The sequence below is a fragment of the Hippocampus comes genome, unplaced genomic scaffold, assembly GCF_001891065.2.
Source record: "Hippocampus comes isolate QL1 unplaced genomic scaffold, H_comes_QL1_v1.1 scaffold299, whole genome shotgun sequence".
Classification (NCBI taxonomy): domain Eukaryota; kingdom Metazoa; phylum Chordata; class Actinopteri; order Syngnathiformes; family Syngnathidae; genus Hippocampus; species Hippocampus comes.
The window spans coordinates 658,061-675,987 of record NW_017805694.1 but is presented as its reverse complement, the minus strand read 5'-3'; the positions used below and the strand labels follow the sequence as shown (position 1 = coordinate 675,987).

Below are 17,927 nucleotides of genomic sequence, written 5' to 3'. Positions count from 1 at the left end.
GGCAGAGGGGGGAGCGCCGGGCCGGTCCACAGCAGCGTAGCCCAGACACAGGACCCGTCGACCCCCACCACGGGGCGCAGAGGAGCGGAGAAGGCACGGAGCACCGTCCGACAGCCGAACAGGCAGGACGCCGCGACAGCGCGACCGAGGACAACTGTGCGACGACCGACGGTCCAAAACCACAACGAATTGCGACAGGAGAGGAGGGTTTCTCCCATGACGAGAGTAAACCGTAAAAAAACCCGTAAAACAAACGCTAAAAAAGAATAATAGCGGGTGAGCAGCGGCAGCCAGACGCGCCAGCGTTCACTCAACCCGGAAGTGTCAGCGTCAGTACAGCCGCAAAGTATTTGTTTACTTCAGACCACGGCTGGCTTGACTCTTCTTCTCGCGGTTCGTTCAGGTGCCTGTTTGACAGTCAGTTGACGGGCTCCGGCTCCCGCTTCCTTCCACGCTCGCGGGACGACCGGCTGCAGTTTGAGGTGGAGGCATTCAAGTTCCAGGAGGACGAGAGAGGCGCGGTGAGACCGTCGACCTTCGGACTGAACTCCAGCCCCCGTTTCCACAATGACCCCCCGTGAGCTCGGGTCCCCCCCCCCAAAACTTCCTGGTGGTTGTTCTTCAGATCTACATCACCTGCAACTTGAAGGCCACGGCTGCGACGTCGCTGGCGGATTCTCTCAACAAGGCCTGCTCTTTCAACAACGGGTGAGTCCGCCGCTCTACGTGCGCCGCCCACTCCGCCTCGCTCCTTGGATGCTCCTCCTCATGCTGCATTCCCAACTGACGGGAATTTTGGAAAAAAATGGCACTTTGAGTTTATGGAATCGTCAAAAGGGTCCAGTCAAACATAAAAGTGGCCAAAGTTTCGAGCGTTGTTGATTTCTCGAAGGCGGCATCAAACTTGCATGTTGTCCTCAGGTCGTTCCATGTAAAAAAAAAAAAATAATAATAAAACGTCCGCCAACATAGCACTAAATTACTCTGGAGGCGTTTGTCTGACGTTACAGCGCCGTCGCTCTCAAATAGTAGAAAAATGATTTCCTTTGAGGCACCTTGCTGTCACGACAGATGTCATCTTGTACCACCACGTGCCAGTATTTGATAAGATGGAAATATTAAATATTCAAAGGATCAACGTGTAAAAAAAAAACAAAAACGGTTATATCCTAAAAATGTTACTTTTTCATGTATACGCTCCAATCGTGTGTGTGTGTGTGTGTGTGTGCGATGGGGGGCAGGTGGACAGAGGCAAGCGGGGTCCATCAGGCGTGTTCCTGCTGTGATGCGGACTGTGGGACAGGAAGTCGGAAGCAAGTGCGAGGAAACCAGAGTCCCCTCGCCACAACGGGTTTGTATCATGACACATTGTCGAAATAAAATGGTCTACTGAGGCTCTTTTTTTTTATGTGCAAAATATCAAACTGGAGTTTCTGTGAAAGTGTTTGTTATTGAATGTCTCATTTTTGTGACTCTTGACAATTGCAGGTGCGAAATGGGAAGAGGCGGTTGCGGTCGGACCAATCACAGTGTACCAAAGACCAGCCAAGTGACTTTTTTTTCATGAAATGGATTAAATTCCTGTCATCGCAATCACATGACCTCCCTCGATTTGCTTCAACGAAATCCCAGAGAATCTACATTTGAGTTCAACAGCACCCCCTGCTGTTTCAATAGTCTTGTACTCTCGCAGCACAGTAATCCAATCCATTTTTTTCGTCATATAGCGCGTTCAATACGGCGAATATGTCTTCCGTATGTTGCTGGGCACCGCTTTTGTTCGGGGTTGAGGCATTTAAGATTTCTGCACAACCACACAAACTGATTCGAAGCAATGACGGCAACGTGGCTGAAAATGTATTCAACCCTAACTTGTAGATATTTTTGAATGTTGAGAGAAATTAGATTTATAGTTAATTGTATTCAAAGAGTAATGCCCTTCCAAAAAGTCCAAAATAAAACTTGAATATGAACTTAAAATCTTTAAAACGTGAACAACCATGAATACCCGCATTTGAGGCGAGCCGTGAATGCAGCATTAATTAGGCCACTCCCACTTCCGGTAAGTACCCGTTATCTCAAGGTGGAAAAAAAAAAACAACCGGAGCACAATCCGCTCGTCGGTGGTCACTCGGGCCGATTGATTCTCAGTTTCATTTTTGGGTCCTCCTCGTCCACTCTGAGCTGAGGTGGATGGGGCTCACGTAGCCAACATGGTCCAGCCGAGGTAACCTTTTCCCCGGGCCTGAAGGACGCAGCCGGCCCGATGGAGAGGCCGGTAAGGCTGCTGCTCTTGTCCGAGCTGCGCGTCCGCAACGTCGGCCACGAAGTGAGCCTGTGCCGCTCCCTGCTCACCTGGAAAAGGCGAACCTTCAGCCCGATGTACCACCCGTTCAGAGCCAGTAAGAATCCAAAAGAGCCCAGCCCGGCCGACCCGAATCGCGTCCCACCATTTGTTCCCTTTGAACACACCGAAGAACGAGAAGTTAACGACGAGTCGAGAGCGTTTGTGTCGCGTCAATGTCACGCGCGCAGATGTGAAATTCAGATTTGTTTTTTTTTGAAAATACGAAACTGGGATGATTAGACAGCATAGGTTTTCTACAGCATCCGCTTACGTAACTAGCCACGTGCCACTATCCACTCTAAGAAAAGTCTGCGTTTTCCGTCAAAACATGAATCGAGTGTGTGTGTGTACAGTAATTTTTTTTTTTTTGAAGATACGAAACTGGGATGATTAGACGGCATAGGTTTTCTACAACATCCGCTTACGTAACTAGTCACGTGCCACTATCCACTCTAAGAAAAGTCTGCGTTTTCTGTCAAAACATGAATCGAGTGTGTGTGTACAGTAAAATTTCGTTTATCGCAGTCAATGGGGACCAAAACCACCCGCGATAAACGAAAATCCGCGAAGTAGTGACCACCCACCCCATAGGTTCATGTACATGTGTATGAGTATAAAAAATATTTATAAGGCCAAATTTAATGGTATACATGCATGTAGAAGTAAATTTTGTATTAATTAACATTACTTAATGCTGTATACTAATAGATTTAAACATGTATAAGTTAGGTTAGGTGAGTGTATGAATAACAAGATACAATAAACACACATGTAGTACTGTATATGTTGCTCTATGTGACTCACTGTTGTTTTGCTGACTTTCACTGCTTATGTTTGAAGAAATCCACGATGCACCAAAGCGGTGATAAATGAACCGCCCGAAATAGCGAGGGATCACTGTATATATAAATATTTAAAAAAAACAGCGGCTTGATTGTTGTTTTGCTGACTTTCACTGCTTATGTTTGAAAAAATCCGCGATGCACCAAAGCGGCGATAAATGAACCGCGAAATAGCGAGGGATCACTGTATGTATAAATATTTAAAAAAAAACAGAGGCTTGATGAGTAAACCAAAGACGTCCCCTTTTGTAACGAGACACAAGGTAAATTAGCGTGCTTGTTTGTCACTTTGTGACATGAGAAGATGAAAAATGCGGTTCGTTCGACCAGTGACGAGCAAGCTGTTATTGTTAGTCCATTTGTGATCGTTTCCTCTCTGTAAGATCACTTGAAGTGGCGTCACTGCTAATCAAGAGTTTAAAAACAAAAACGTGACAAGTAAAACAGTCCATTCCTGTTGACTAGCGGTGACGTTCGGACTTCAAGGTCTTCATGATGGCTGATGGTGAACGCCTTCAGTAGGTTATTGAATTCGTGATGTCACCTCAGTCATGTCGCCATGACGACAGCTGGAACAGTCGAACCCTTTTGTGAATCTTTAACATTTGTTGGCTGAGTGCGGCTCAGCTCTCCTATTAGGTTACACGCCAGCAACACGCTTGCGTCACACTTAAATTAAAATGATCTCATCCAAAAGGTTGTGCTTTGTCAATCGTACTTGGTCCGTAACTTTGTGTTTTTCCCTAATTTCATTGGGGCCAACCCGGTTATGAAATAGATGCTCTCAAAAATCAAAATGAAGCGCTCTTAAACCATTTGGGTTCCTGTTCATGTTAGTTTGGGGACGGGATAAGTGACAAGGTGTCGTGTCTGAGGAATGTCCTTTCATGGCCTGGCTTCCTTTGAACTGTCCAACTTTTGGACTCAAATGAGCACGTTTGTGAACGTCCCCACATTAGTCGCATTGTTTCGCAATCAGGAAACGGCGGAAGTTAGGACCTCACGTCGTAGTCACGTGAATATTTTGCCAGGAAACATTTTAGCACTAATGACATTTGCTCATGCCTGTGTTTGCGTCAGGTGTGTGTCACAGCGTGTGTGTGTCAGAGATTGTCGCTGTGCGCGAGGAGGAGGAGGAGGAGACGAAAAAGGAAGAGGAGGAGAAGAGCGGAAGAGACAACGGCAGCTGGAAGAAGATCAGAGAGAGACAAGACAAAGACCGCGGGCTTTCTTTCACAGGTGCCATCACCCAACTTTGACATGTAAATCTTGATGATCACCAAGCAGGATTGGTCTCGCGCGTTTGGCAACCTCTCATCACCTCGAGAGACCCCCGTCAAAGAGGAAAATCCGCCAAGTAGGTATCAACGTAGATGGCGACACACCTAATATGTCAAATTTTTTTGTGTTGTTCTTGCGTTGCAGTGTCGTACGTGGAGAGGTGTCGGCAGCACCGCTGGCGGTGCGCTCATGTCACCTTCACCTGTCCACAGGTGGCGCTGTGCCACCGCTGGGTGAACACCATCAGAGAGCAGCTTGCGGCCATCAGTATGTACCAAAAAACCCACACACACACACACACACACACACACACACACACACACACACACACACACACACACACACACACACATACACACAGCTGCCAGGTAGGTTGTGTGTATTGTTGCGTTCGTTGCCTTGTTGCAGGCAGCAGGCCCACTCAGCTGCTGGTGTACATCAACCCGTACGGCGGCAAGCGTCAGGCCAAGCGCGTCTACAAGCAGAAGGTGGCGCCGCTCTTCGCCCTCGCCGGCATCGGCACGCACGTCATCGGTACGCCGGCCATACTGTCAACGACACTCAAAGCACAAAAGTTTTGCTCTCCGGGCAAGGAGGGGGTGGGGGTGGGGATTGAATAGATGCCCCCACCTTTCAAAGTTTTTATTTTTATTTTTAATTCTCTCTGTCATTAGGGAAGCAGTACATCAAAATTGACCAGTAAGATTATTGTAGTGAAAATAAATTGTTGGGGGAGAAAAAAGTGAAATAAAAGTCAATAGAAAGTGGAGGGCGGAAAACCGGTCATGAGAAAGTAGATGCAAAATAAATTAGAAAAAAAAATGAAATTGGAAATGAAAAAATTGGCATTGGACGACTCGACATCTATCGATCAATCTAAACACCCAGCCCATAACTTTGACATGAAAAGAAATAAAAATGAACACCAAAAAAATTTCTTTCAAATCGACTCATCTGTTGAATTTGTTCTATGGATGTGCTTTAAACTCTTCTAACGTGTGTGCGCATGGCGGGCCTGACCATAGTGACGGAGTACGCCAACCACGCCCGGGACCACCTGAGGGAGGAGGCGGAGCTAAAGAAGTACGACGGGTGAGTGAGCAGCGTCGCCGCCGTCGAGGCGACACAACGGCCCGGCCGGCGCCAGCCGCTAACGTGCGGCTCCCGTCGTCAGCGTGGTGTGCGTGGGCGGCGACGGCATGTTCAGCGAGCTGGTGCACGGCTTGGTGTGGCGAACGCAGAAGGACGGCGGCGTGGACGTCAACAGGCCCGAGCAGACTCTCATCGCCTGCTCGCTACGCATCGGAATCATACCAGCAGGTCTCCTACTCGCGCCGCTTAGTTCGTTTCTTCTCGGCTTGACTCGATGGCTCGCTAGCAAGTTAGCTGCTTTGTGGTTTAACTGCCCCCCCCGCCCCGCCCCAGGTTCCACAGATTGTATCTGCTTCGCCACAGTGGGCACAAACGATCCCGTGACCTCCGCTCTGCACATCATCGTGGGTCAGTCAGGCAACGCTGTCGAAACGCCAATGTGGTCTTCGTATAACTTAAGTCACCGAGTCACGAGAGTACGTCACGAACTTGGCAGGCGACAGTCAGCCCATGGACGTGAGCTCGGTGCACCACGACGACACCTTCCTGCGCTACTCGGTGTCGCTGCTGGGCTACGGCTTCTACGGCGACGTGCTGACGGACAGCGAGAGGAAGCGCTGGATGGGCCCCGCCAGGTACGACCTGGCCGGGCTCAAGATGTTCCTCACGCACCATCACTACGAGGGCACCGTGACCTACCTGCCCGCCGGCGCCGGCGTGGGAGAGCCCAGGGATGCGTCCAGGTGTCGATCTGGGTGAGGACCCACGCGGGGCAAAACCGGGGGTTCGAGCTTTGGGCTCCAAACTTGGCTTGCAAGACAGGCGGAAACCTTGGAAACGGGAGGTCGGAGTTTCAAACCGGTCTTAGGGCAGACTTCGAAATGAAACTTTCAAGCAACGACGAGTGTTCCAACAAGTCGTGATGGGACCTCGATGAAATGAACACAAATGTTTTGCTTTTCTTTTGCAGCTGTTCAGTTTGTCAGGACAACAAGACACTCTTGTCGGGGAGAGCCAGCGTGGACCAGGCGGACTCCAAGGAGGACAGCGGTAGCTCACACCTTGTTTACATACTGGCTCTCAAAATCAATTCTCTCTTTCGCTCCCTCTCTGTCGGTGGGAGGGGGAATCCTTCGTGACAAAAAATTCGAACAGACTACAATTGGTTACTGGCCTGCGAACCAGACATTCATTCACATGTCTGGTGTACGACGACAAGGCAGAGGGGGGCCGCGGACGGACCTCTGAGGAACGCCGCTTCGGATTGTAACGCCCCAACGCACGTGTGATTCAGATGCAGAAAACGCAGACGCCGGCTGGCGGACGATCCGCGGCAAGTTCCTGGCCATCAACGCGGCCAGCATGAGCTGCGCGTGCCCCCGCAGCCCCAAAGGCCTGTCGCCCGCCGCCCACCTGGCCGACGGCACCGCCGACCTCATCCTGGTGCGCAAGTGCTCCCGCGTCAACTTCCTCAGGCACCTCCTGCGCCACGCCAGCAAAGACGACCAGGTGAGCGCCCCATCGCGCCGTCGCTCGCCGGCGTTCGTCCTCACGTCCGTCCTCACGCCCCCCCCAGTTCGACTTGTCCTTCGTGGAGGTGCACCGCGTGAGGCGCTTCCGCTTCACGCCGCGACACTGCCACAGCGACTCGGACTCGGACCTGGAACTGGACCTGCTGGACGGGAAGCGGCAGATCTTTGGACAGATCTGCCGAGACCACCCGGCCTGCGGCTGCGCGCCCGCCTTCAGCAGCTGGAACTGCGACGGCGAGATCCTCCCGCACACGGCCATCGACGTCAGGTGACGCGGGGCGACTGCGCCTTTGCACACGACCCGCTTTCAGCTTGGCTTGCTTCAAATGTTTCGACGGGCGCCGTCCCAAGTCCGTTCCTGCGGGGCCCCTAACCGGCGGCCTTTTCGTGTCGCTCTCCTCCAACAACACGCCTGATTCGAACGATCAGCTCAACAGCAAGCCTGAAAACGATGCTGATCATTGAAGTTCGGTGTGTTGCGGGAAAGCGGCCCCTTGTCGAAACATTTCGTGTCTGGATTGAAAAAAATAAATTCACCCAATCGATGTCACTTCATTCTCGATTTTTTTTTTTTTTTCTCCCAGAATTTTTTTTTCCCACCCAAAGAAATGAAGGTGAAACAAAATTCAGAATTAAAAAAATATATATAAAAAGATTTGAAAATGTTATTTTTAAATATATCCGGAATATTTTTACCACGGAACTATTTGAGGATCTTCTCGAATTTTTCCTCCCCCAAAATCAAACGCATCCCCCGTTTCGACATTCGCTTTCAAGAAACGTTTTACCTTTCACAAAATTTCAGATTTTGTTCGACTTAATCCTAAAATTCTTTCACAATTTCACATTATTAAAAGAAAATACAATTCATTTAAAAAAAAATGACCATGTAGCTTTATTCAGAAATATGCAACCATTATTGAAAGATGAATATTCCTCCCCTTTAAGGAAAAATATGACTGGAAAAAAAAATCTGTTTTCCTCAAAAATAAGATTGTTTTTGTCTGGGGTAAAAATGGAATTCATTCTATGATCACGACCCCCGCCCAACACAACTTCCTTCCTCAGAGGCGACTTTTTATTTTGAAAGCTTCACACGCAACCCAAAAAAAAAAAAAAAAGATGAAATCCAAAAACGTGACGACTTTCCGCACCCGTTTATTCGCCTTTTGTGGAACTTTTGTGATGTGTGTGTGTTGTTGTTGTTGTTTGCCAGAGTGCATTGCCAGCTGATCCAACTGTTTGCCCGAGGCATCGAAGAAGCGGCCATGTTTGACGAGCTGGCGCCCGCCTGCTCGGCGTAGGCCGACGGAGCCATCGAGCGGGCAGCCGGCCGACCGCCTCGGACCTGCGAAGGGCCCCTCACCGGTCGCAACATCCCTTCCTCTCGGTCGTCTTGTGTTCAAGCGCGTCTGATCGGGTTGCGCTCACGAGGGAAAGTGATCGTCCTGAAGTGTCGCATCCAGGCAGGGTTTTCACTCACTTCAGTCGGGTTCGACTTCAGAGAAGCGGCAGGTCTGACTGTTGCGTCCGAGTCCTACTGAATGACAAGACCAATTTGGTCCCATCTCGGTGTCGAGGTTTTGTCGGCTCTGAATTTGGAGTCGTCCGATTCAAATGCGGTCTGAGGGTTGGTTGGGGGTTTGGCGTTCAGGTCCGCCGCGTTCAGCCAAAGGACAAAAACACCTCAAGTCTAGTTTCATTGTCGAGTTCTACGTGTCGTCGGCTGTCAGTTTGGAGTAGAGTTCAGGTCCGTTCCGTCGCAATGTCAAAGTCCGAATGAGAAGTCCCGGCTCAGGTCTCGGTGGTAAGTCGCCCGGTCGGGTCCGAGTCAGGAGTCGAGTTCGATTTGACCGCTGAGTCTCATCCAGTCCGAATGATCGGTACGGTCTCGGTTTTGGCTCTGTTCATTCGGCTCCCCTTTTGGAATCGGGTTCTGTCTACCGATTTGAAAAGTCAAACCTCAGCGTTGACTTCCGAGGCTATTTGGGTCTGACTGTTGAATCCAAAGTTGGAGGCAAAGGCCTGGACCGGAGTCTCCTCAGTACTGACTCCCACGTTTCGGCGGGTCTGAACTTGGAGTTGAGTTCGGTCTGAGTGACGAGTCCAAATCAAGTCTCGGGGCTTGAGTCCAAGGTCGCGTTGGCTCGGAGCTATGAATGAAGCGAAGGCCTGCTGGTATTCGGTCGAAATGACAAGTCGGACTCTGGCGTGGGTGTTGCTGATGCTTAGTCGGGTTTGAATTTGGAGTCAAGTGAATGTTGACTTTTGCGTCTAAAGTCCTGCTAGAATCTGAACGAATGACCATGTCCACATCAAGTCCAGCTTCGTCGGGTCTGATTTGGGACTTGTGGGCTCTCTTCCAAAGATCTTGTTTGTTTTTTTTCCCCTCCATCTCGTCAATGTTTGTTTTTAATTTATTTGTGTTTGCTCCACGATTGTCGAGAGGACGCAGGATATGATCTGCTGTCAAAGGATTGTAACTTTTTTTGTCCGATTTTTTTTTTTCTCCGTAATATTACATTTTCCCAAAAGTCAGACTTTTTTTTTCAAAAGACGTGACATAAAAAAAAAAAAAAAACTCGAATGTTCGCTTGAAGCGTGACTTTTACTTCAAAGTTTTGAAGTTGAAAGATTCTCATAAGATCGGGACCTCATGAATTGGAAAAAAAAAATCTCCAAAAATGGTGATTTGTTGACTTTGTTCTCATGATTGTTTCGAGTTTATTTCTCAAAAAAATTGTCGTCCTCCAAATAATTTTACTTTTTCTCGTTTAAGATGACAACTTTTCCCCCTAAATAAACTGTAGCCCCCCCCAAAAATGCATTAAAAACATTACTTGCATAAGCAAACTTTTTCATGCGAGAATAACACATTTTTACCTTGATGAAATTGGATTGCATTTATGAAAGTCAGATTTTTATTTTTTTATTTTTCTTTTTTTTTTCATCCAAACCTTTTTTCCCCTCCAAAGATTTATTTTTATTTGTGTATGATTAGGGATTGTTTTTTTTTTTTCTGAATGTTGAATTTAAGTGAAAAAAAAATTTGCGAAAAGGCAATGAGTTTTCATGCTTTTTTTGTGTGTTTTTTTTTTGTTTTTGTTTTGTTTTAGAACGTGACCCTTGGAATGTTTTAATTTGTTAGCGTCTGTTACAAAACCACCACAACGCTCCACAAGAATATGAAACTCCAGGAGCAGATGCAAGTATGCAAAGAAAAAAAAATACAGTAGAATGCTATTCTCAAAAGTATGTGGTTTCTTTTTTTTTCTTTTTTTGGGTGAACAAAAATAGTTGTAGCATTCTGCAAATTAAATCAAGATGTAGGGAAAGCCACCACAAATACAGTGGAGGAAGGTTCCCCGATTTTTTTTTTTTTTTTTTGTAGCCACCGGCGACCGAACACTTTTAGTTGTTTTGTATTTGGTTGTTGATTGACAGCCATCACTGTAGATTGGCAGCTTGTCTCCTCTGCTGTCCTGAGCTGGACTCATGATGATGAGTAGCATTCGTGGCATCTGGTTTTGCTGGTGATGTTTGTGTCCATGTAGCGCCACCTAGTAGCATAGCGGCTAACGCGGTAACAACAACAACAACAACGATATATGAAGACGCTCCAGAGGTTCCACCTGATGTCAAGTTTTGCTTGAACTGTTACCACGGCAACCGCGTTAGCATTGGCTCCCTTTGCATGCTAATTAGCTGTCATTAGCATGCTAGCCACTGGAACTGTATGCAAGTTTGGGACCCCCATGCACTCCTGCCAGCTGTAGCCTCACATTGAAGAAATAAAAGCAAGAAAAGTTTCTTTTTGTTTCTTATTTTCTTTCCGAATGGAAGACGTGGATTGGTTCCGCTCAAAATTCGACAGGCGGTGCCAACTTGGGTTCCCAGACCTTCACTTGTCCCGCATCCTGTGCTACAGCGTTCTTGCAAAAGTCTACACACAACAGCCTATGATGAAAAAATATTTTGGACATTTAAAAAAAAAAAATGGCATCCTAACAAAGAAAGAAAAATAATTTGCGTATGGGTCATCGCATGAGTTTGAAGCGCGCTTCACCTTTTCCACACTGCAGCCTTCTTTGCAATGTGTTAAAAATTTTAAGAAAAAAAAAGAAATCATACACATTACATCCAGTTTAAATTTCCAAAAAATCCCACGCAACAAGAATATTGAGGGTTTTTTTTTTATGTAGATGTGCGGGGAATTGATTCAAAGTGAAGTGTTCAAACCCTTTGCTATAAAGCTTAAAAAAAAAACAGCTCCATGCTTGGATGTCATTCTAAAAGGAAACGATCCACTCTTCGTGAGAATGACGATCTCAAGATGGACGCCGTGACCATATCTGGCCTTTCTGTGCATCTGTCATGTCGTCCTATCTCGGCCGAGCAAACAACGAATCGGCATTTAACAAAAAAAAAAAAATAAATATTAGTCTAGTGTTGTGCAAATCAATCATCTTGATTTGAGCAAACGAGAGGATGTGCGTTAGCCGCTAATTAGTGCCAGTTCAGGAAGTCAACAGAGCAAACGGCCGCCGATCGATGGCATGGAAAAGCGAGTGACGCGCTGGGGTCGATATCGGGTCAATGTTGGGGCCGTACAAGAGCGGACGCGGGCGACACGTCCAACCAGAAAAGCGGACTGCCGCCGCCGGTCTCTCCACTTGAACCTTGAGGTCCAGATCAGGTGAGCTGCTGCTTGGCGCTTTCATTGTCTCCGGCCGGACTGAATTTCAGAGCCGTATTCTTGGTGTGGACCTACGATTAGTGTTTTTAGTATGGTCTTATTAAAACAACAAAAAAAGTAGAAATTAATCTCCAAAAAGAAATGTATTCAAATAAATGGATGGCTTTGTAAAAATAACAAAAATCCAATAAAATAAGATGCATATTTTGGCAAAATTAAATTTTCCTTGGAAAAAAAAGATGTTATTTAAAACAAAACAACAACCCGACAAAATCGGACTTTTTTTGCGTGAGAGGGAGAGGACTTTAATTAAAAATTTAAATTAAAAAAAAAAACACCTTCTGTCACGATTATTTTCTTGCAAGGCTTATTTCAGACAGAACAGTTTTTATCCATAGAATCTGTTGTGTCAGCACAGCTGTTGTGGAGGTGCTTTCGAAATATATGACTTTATTCTTGTAATTGTGAAATTTCCCTCTTCGATGGTTTTCTAAACATAAACCTCGTAAGAAAGGAAAGATCCCCGAACAGCGGGAAGGTTGCGGGGATTCGTCGAGCTTCAGATCCTCACGGGCTGGCCGCTAAACACCTGACCTCACCTGAACAAGCCAAACGGATGCCTCGGCAGAATTGTCCAAAGTCACTTTGGAAAAAAAAACTGGACAGGGTTTCAAATGAGGGTTAGGATGTAAGAGTAGGGTTAAGGTTTCAAAGTAGGGCTTCAAATTAGGGTTTTAAATTGGGGTGAGGGTTTCAAAGGAGGGTCAGGGTTGTGATCGTGACACCGAAGCGTTTTCCTTGATTGGGCAGGGGATGGCGTCATCACCGCTGCTGTGGTTGCTATGGGCGCTCCTCTCGAGAAGCGCCTCGCTTCCGGTCAGGTGAGTGCTCACGTGACGCGGGAAGGGGAAGACGCGGGTGTCTTGACGTGCCGTCCGCCGTCCAGACACGCGGCGGGAGAGGAAGATGAAGCCGAACCGGAAAACGCGCCGACAGCCAGCGGACACCTGAAGGCAGCGCGAGATGACGCCAGACTCAGGTGACGTCATTTACCACAACGGCGCCCCCGCGTGGACACGCGACGAGGCTGCAGGCCGACGTTGATTGAAAGATGGGGGTGCGGTGTTGCTTGTTTTTCTGTATTTTCAGATTCAGATTCAGATTCAGAAAACTTTATTTATCCCCGTGGGGCAATTGGAGTTGTATTTGGGGCAATTGGAGTTGTATTTGTGAGCTTGTTTGTACGCGCGTGTGTTTTGCGCGTTTGGCTCATGCCTGTCTGCGCGTTCGTCTGTTTGCGTGTGCGTGCGCGTGTGTTTGCTCAGGCGTCAGCTGGGCGACGTGGAGTTCTCAAGCCGCTACGCCGACTTCCTTCGCTCCAAAGCCAAACTTTCGTCTGTTTGCTCTTTTCTCAAGCGCATGAAGGCCGCCAGGAACAGGTCACACACACGCACACACGCACACACACACACACGTTGACAAAGACATGCGCAACCACACACAAGACTCAATAGAGACGCACACTCACACGCAAGTGAAAACTTTATTTGCACAGATTTATTCAAAAAAAAATCTTCAAAAAGTGTTCAACTGTTGTTTTTTTCCCCCCAGCCGAACCACATTTGAACATGCACGGAGTTGACGGTCGTCCAGGTGTTAAAAAGACGTGAAGCGGTGAGGTGTGACGTAACGGTGGGCGTGTCATTGCAGTGTGTCCGGCGGAGTGGGCGGAGCTTCGGAGAAGGTGGACGTGCTGCTCAAACGGTTCATGTGCCCGGAGTGACCCACCTGATTAGTGATGATGATGATGATGATTAAAGTGGTTTTGCTCACTCGAGCCTTCCCGTGCTTGTCATTCACTTGCCGCGACAGAACAGCTGGTCTCAAACGACGTCACAGTCTGACGTCGAATTAGGAATGACATGCGTCCTCTTACATGAACATGGGGAGTGCGTATAACATGATGACATCACATTGCACACGCCATTGACGTAATAACGCGGCAAAAGTTAAAAGAAGTCAGATTTCAACCTGGGGTGAGGTTTGCAAAGTGGCGTTAGGGATTTAAAGCAGCGTTTCAAACGAGGCTTTTTTGCTATTATTGGAATTTCAAACTCGTGTTAGGGTTTCAAAGGCGGCTTTTAACGAACGTGGGATTAGGTTTTCAAAGTTGGGTTTCAATGTAGGGTTTGCAGTTAGGGTTTCAAACTAGAGTTTCAAAGTCATGTTATGGTCTCAAAGTAGCATTAGGATTTCAAAGTAGAAATTGAAATTAGGGCGAGGGTTTCAAATTAAGGTTACTCTTTCAAAGTTAGGACGAAAGTGTCAACGTAGGTTTTTAATGCAGGTTTTCAAAGTGGGGTTAGAGTTTGAAAGTAGGGATTCAAATTAGGGTTGGGGTTTTCAAGCATGCCTGTACATTTAGTGTTGGGCTTCGGTTTCAAAGTAGGTTTAGGGTTCCCGAGTAATGTTTTAAATTAGCGTTAGGGTTTCAAAAAAGGGTTTCAAAGAAAGATTAAGGTTCCAAAGTGGCGTTTCAAAGTAGGGCTTCAAATTCATTCATCATTTGACGATACACCGCAATGTACTTTCAAAAATGAACCTGCAGCTGTCACTTTGTAGGCGTAAAAAGCAGGATGTTCAGTCAAATTCAGCTAAAATGAGGCAGAGCTGAAATACTTCCATTTTTCACACTTTCACTTTCAAATTTAGCGTTTCAAACGAGTGTGCTCCCATCTAGTGGTTGACGGTGGAATGACACCCAAAATAGACAGGCATTCGACTAAAATTGTGTCATTAAAAATATCCACAAAATAGCAAAAGTGCAAACTACGAACCTGTATTGAAGGCGGAATAGCCCCCAACCCCAAAAGGTTCAGAAATACAACTCAACCGCTTGTTCGTTACCTCGATTTCGACACAAGTAAGCAAACCGGGGAAAAGAAAAAAAAAAACAAAAAAAACATGAATACGTTATAAAATGTCTCCGCTGACTGTGCAAACAAAAACGTTTATGGCGGGGAAAAGTCCACCCTGCTCGTAAAGGCCAGCCGATAAGCAGACGGTGGCCAGAAGAGAACCGCGCCACCCGACATGGACGCCAGCAGGAATTTCTGCTTCTTCTTTTTGGCGCTTTTGCTCGTCTTTCTGCCCGCCGCAGAAGCCCAAGAACGTGAGTCACGCTCAGATCGTTTGCTACACCGCTCGATTAATCGGATAAATGTCACAGAGCCAAAGTTCGGACCTCGATCGCATTTGCCAAAAGAGTTTTTCTTCCAATGAACTCGCAACAAAAGTTTCCCCCGGGGAAAAAAAAAAAAAAAGTCATGCATTTACATGATCAGTCCAAAAACAAAACAAAAAAAATGTCTGATTGTTTTTTTTGGGAGGTTGTTTAGGCAAAAGGTGAAATATAAAACAAGAGTTCTCATTCCATAATTTGTAGAAAAACATTATTCGGCGCAACTTAAAAAAATAAATAGAATGAAAGGTTCATGACACAAGCATGTGGCATTCACGTGAAAAACAAAAACATCTTTTATCTTTATCTTATTATCGCTATCTTTTTATCATGAATTGGTGTTTTGTGGTGTCGTTTGGGGGATTTTTGTTAAAATCAATCTTTTTGGTGGAATATCTTTTCTGTTTGGAAACCTGCCTTGCGGGGATTTTTTTTTTTTTTGTTGTTGTTGTAGTTTTTCAGATTTTTGTTTCTGTTTCTGGGGGGATTTTATGACTCCCTCAACTTTTCCGATTTTGCCTCTGACATTTGAGAGCATCCAAAACTAGATACACATGTAGTCCTTTCTTTAGCGTTTGTAAATACAGAAGCATATGGTAGTCGACTGAAAAAAAAAACAATCAAACTAAACCTCCATTTTTATCTGAGTCCTTATTTTTTGGCTTGAAAAATAAATAAATAAATAGAAATTTTCAGGGTTTTTTTCCGTTTAAAAAAAAAATCTTTTCAGGTTTTTATTTTCGGAAGAAAAAAATCAGAAAAAAATTCTTAAAAATAAAATTGAAAAAAGGTACTTGGAAAAACAAACAAAAAAAGCAAGGAAAAAAATGTAACATCAAATCTACTTGCCAAAGTTTTTTTTTCCAACTCACAAATTTCAAATGGCAGAAATCGTCACCTCGGTGGGTTTGCGCCATGCCTAACGCATCAATCATCAGTTTGTAGCGCTCGCACGACGGTGAACGTGAAGGAGAACAATGCGGTGGGCGACGTGGTGGAGACCATCACGGTAGCGGACGGGGTCACGGCCTTCTTGGAGAATTCCGCCGACGTCCCATTCACTCTGGACGGGAACCGGCTGGTCGCCAAAGGGGTTCTGGACTATGAGGTGAGCTCGGCCGACCGCCAGGTGACAACCGGTTGAGCGCTTGCCAAAAAAGAAAAAAAAAAAGCTCACGTTTTTTTTGCATTTGCTTGCAGACGAGCCAAATTCACGAGGTCACGGTGAAGTGCAGAACGGAAACGGGCCTCGAGGTAAGCATTCAACCTCCCTCATGCTTACGTGCCGTTGGGACGCTTTACCGTGGTTTTCAATGACGGCTCAAGATGTCGGTCGGTCAGCGGTCATGAGCTGAGCAGGACGCAACATGATTGGCTGCTTGCAGCGTTGAAGAAAAGAGCCGTCTCTTTCAAGTTAATTCAGCCCCGTGCTTTTATTTGCTATTTTTTCCCTTCCTCCACTTCGAGCAGAGAGGGGAGGGGTGAGCGGTGACGGACGGGGGAGGAGAAAAGCGAGGCAAAAGAGGCTTGCCTTTTTGCTCTTTAATGTGCATTGCCCCCTCAGCCCCACGGGTCTGTTCTTAAAATAGCACCCGTGATGGACCACTGGGACTTACGAAGAACAATAGAAACAGAAGACAAATGTTAACATTTTAGTTGAAGTTAACATGGTCTATGTTCCTTCATCTTTCTGGACCAAAAATATAAGCGCCACAAACAATGAGAACTTTTTTCCTCAATAAGACACACACGCACACGCACACACACACACACACACACACACACACACACACACACACACACACACACACACACACCACTAATCAATCCAGTATGATTTCTCAGATGATCCTGATCATCTTGGTACTTGTGCAAAACGTGAACGACAATGCGCCGGAATTTCCCAAGGACACGTACCAGATCCAAGTCAAGGAGGTGAGTGCTTTGCGGTTGTCTGTGTATGTTTGCAAACCAACGCTGACTCGTTCCCATTTGGCATCTTAGCTGATGCCCGTGGGGACCCTCCTTGAGCAATTTCCCGCCACCGACTTGGACGAGGACACTACGCTCTTCTACAGGCTGACATCGGAATCAGTACGTTCTTCTTCTAGCCGAGTGGCTCGCTTCTGGATTTCAGCCTGTTTTTTCTTGTTTGTTTGTTTTCTATTTCTTCAGAATTACTTTGGACTGGCGTCGCCCGAAAACCCGCAACTGGTTATCCAGAATGTTCTGGATTATGACAAAGTCCCAAGCGTAGAGGTGCTCTTGTACGCTCAGGTGAGGATGCATCACCAATTTCACCGCAGGTTTTGTTACTAGCCTTTGAGCGTTTTGTCGCGTGCTCCGTAAAGCGCCTTGGACAGCTGCAGCTGTTGTGAACGCACATGTCAATAAAGTTGAGTGGAGTTGGGTTGAGCTCAACGACTCGTGATGGCAAAACAAAGCTTCACGAAGCACTTGTGTTCTTTGTTTTGACTCCTCTCGATGGTGCTCGGGTTTAAATATAAAAGTGAGTGCAATGGAAATGTCTTAAAATTCCACAGCATCTTTAAACCAAGAGTGCCATCTAGAGGAGTCAAAAACTATCGCAGAAGTGCTTCATGAAGCTTCGGTCGCCCATCGCGACTTTGAACGTTACTCTCTCGGGTCAGGCAGCTCAAAAACAATCGTGGGGGTTCTCTCTTCCGTTTTTCCCGGCACTTCAATGCCATTCAATATGATTTACAGACAATCGGTCGAAGAAAAATGCAAGGCGATTATCTGGTCGCTGCACTCAAGCGAATATTCCGGGAGCACGACCACCCTGAGCTCGTGACAACACTGCACTTACCAGTGGAGTCTTTGCGAGCTAAGAGCTGAGTGCACATTGCAATCGTGCCAGGTCACCGCCAATGGC

The 17,927-nt window shown here is 46.6% G+C and overlaps 3 protein-coding genes across 6 annotated transcripts in view; all 3 read left to right on the top strand.

The window, feature by feature from the left end:
* Positions 1–1,598, top strand: part of LOC109522968 (zona pellucida sperm-binding protein 3-like) — a 5,396-nt gene extending 3,798 nt beyond the window's left edge. Inside the window, exons 6-9 of the mRNA XM_019881796.1 lie at positions 404–521; positions 626–708; positions 1,242–1,351; positions 1,489–1,598. Coding sequence (XP_019737355.1) covers positions 404–521; positions 626–708; positions 1,242–1,351; positions 1,489–1,553 — 376 coding nt within the window. The 3' untranslated portion in view covers positions 1,554–1,598. The remainder of the gene's footprint in view (positions 1–403; positions 522–625; positions 709–1,241; positions 1,352–1,488) is intronic.
* Positions 1,599–1,951: 353 nt separating this feature from the next.
* On the top strand, positions 1,952–9,773 carry LOC109522963 (ceramide kinase-like). 3 transcript variants are annotated; one of them, XM_019881790.1, is made up of 12 exons: positions 1,961–2,402; positions 4,270–4,428; positions 4,615–4,737; positions 4,879–5,004; positions 5,496–5,562; positions 5,645–5,790; positions 5,896–5,970; positions 6,059–6,317; positions 6,533–6,612; positions 6,857–7,071; positions 7,139–7,362; positions 8,311–9,773. In XM_019881790.1, exons 1-12 carry the CDS (start codon positions 2,267–2,269, stop codon positions 8,396–8,398), a joined length of 1,698 nt encoding a protein of 565 aa, XP_019737349.1. In that variant the 5' UTR covers positions 1,961–2,266; the 3' UTR covers positions 8,399–9,773. The 3 variants fall into 3 exon arrangements, with proteins under 3 accessions (XP_019737348.1, XP_019737347.1, XP_019737349.1); XM_019881789.1 differs by lacking the exon at positions 8,311–9,773 and adding an exon at positions 7,461–7,622 and having other exon boundaries at positions 1,952–2,402; positions 4,615–5,004; positions 7,139–7,402; XM_019881788.1 differs by having other exon boundaries at positions 1,954–2,402; positions 4,615–5,004.
* Positions 9,774–14,833: 5,060 nt separating this feature from the next.
* Positions 14,834–17,927, top strand: part of cdhr5b (cadherin-related family member 5b) — a 10,771-nt gene continuing 7,677 nt past the window's right edge. Inside the window, exons 1-6 of one of the 2 annotated variants that reach the window (XM_019881851.1) lie at positions 14,834–14,962; positions 15,970–16,139; positions 16,232–16,285; positions 16,877–16,966; positions 17,036–17,125; positions 17,207–17,308. In XM_019881851.1, the coding sequence (XP_019737410.1) occupies positions 14,884–14,962; positions 15,970–16,139; positions 16,232–16,285; positions 16,877–16,966; positions 17,036–17,125; positions 17,207–17,308 (585 nt within the window). In that variant the 5' untranslated portion in view covers positions 14,834–14,883. The remainder of the gene's footprint in view (positions 14,963–15,969; positions 16,140–16,231; positions 16,286–16,876; positions 16,967–17,035; positions 17,126–17,206; positions 17,309–17,927) is intronic. The other variant, XM_019881852.1, reaches the window with a different exon arrangement.

Bases quoted from the DNA above. Each gene is read 5' to 3' on its own strand.
- LOC109522963 (XM_019881788.1), top strand. From the start codon at position 2,267: ATGGAGAGGCCGGTAAGGCTGCTGCTCTTGTCCGAGCTGCGCGTCCGC. The intron at 5,005-5,495 runs GTACGCCGGCCA...GCCTGACCATAG, and splicing joins CATCGGCACGCACGTCATCG to TGACGGAGTACGCCAACCAC. The intron at 7,363-8,310 runs GTGACGCGGGGC...GTTGTTTGCCAG, and splicing joins CACACGGCCATCGACGTCAG to AGTGCATTGCCAGCTGATCC.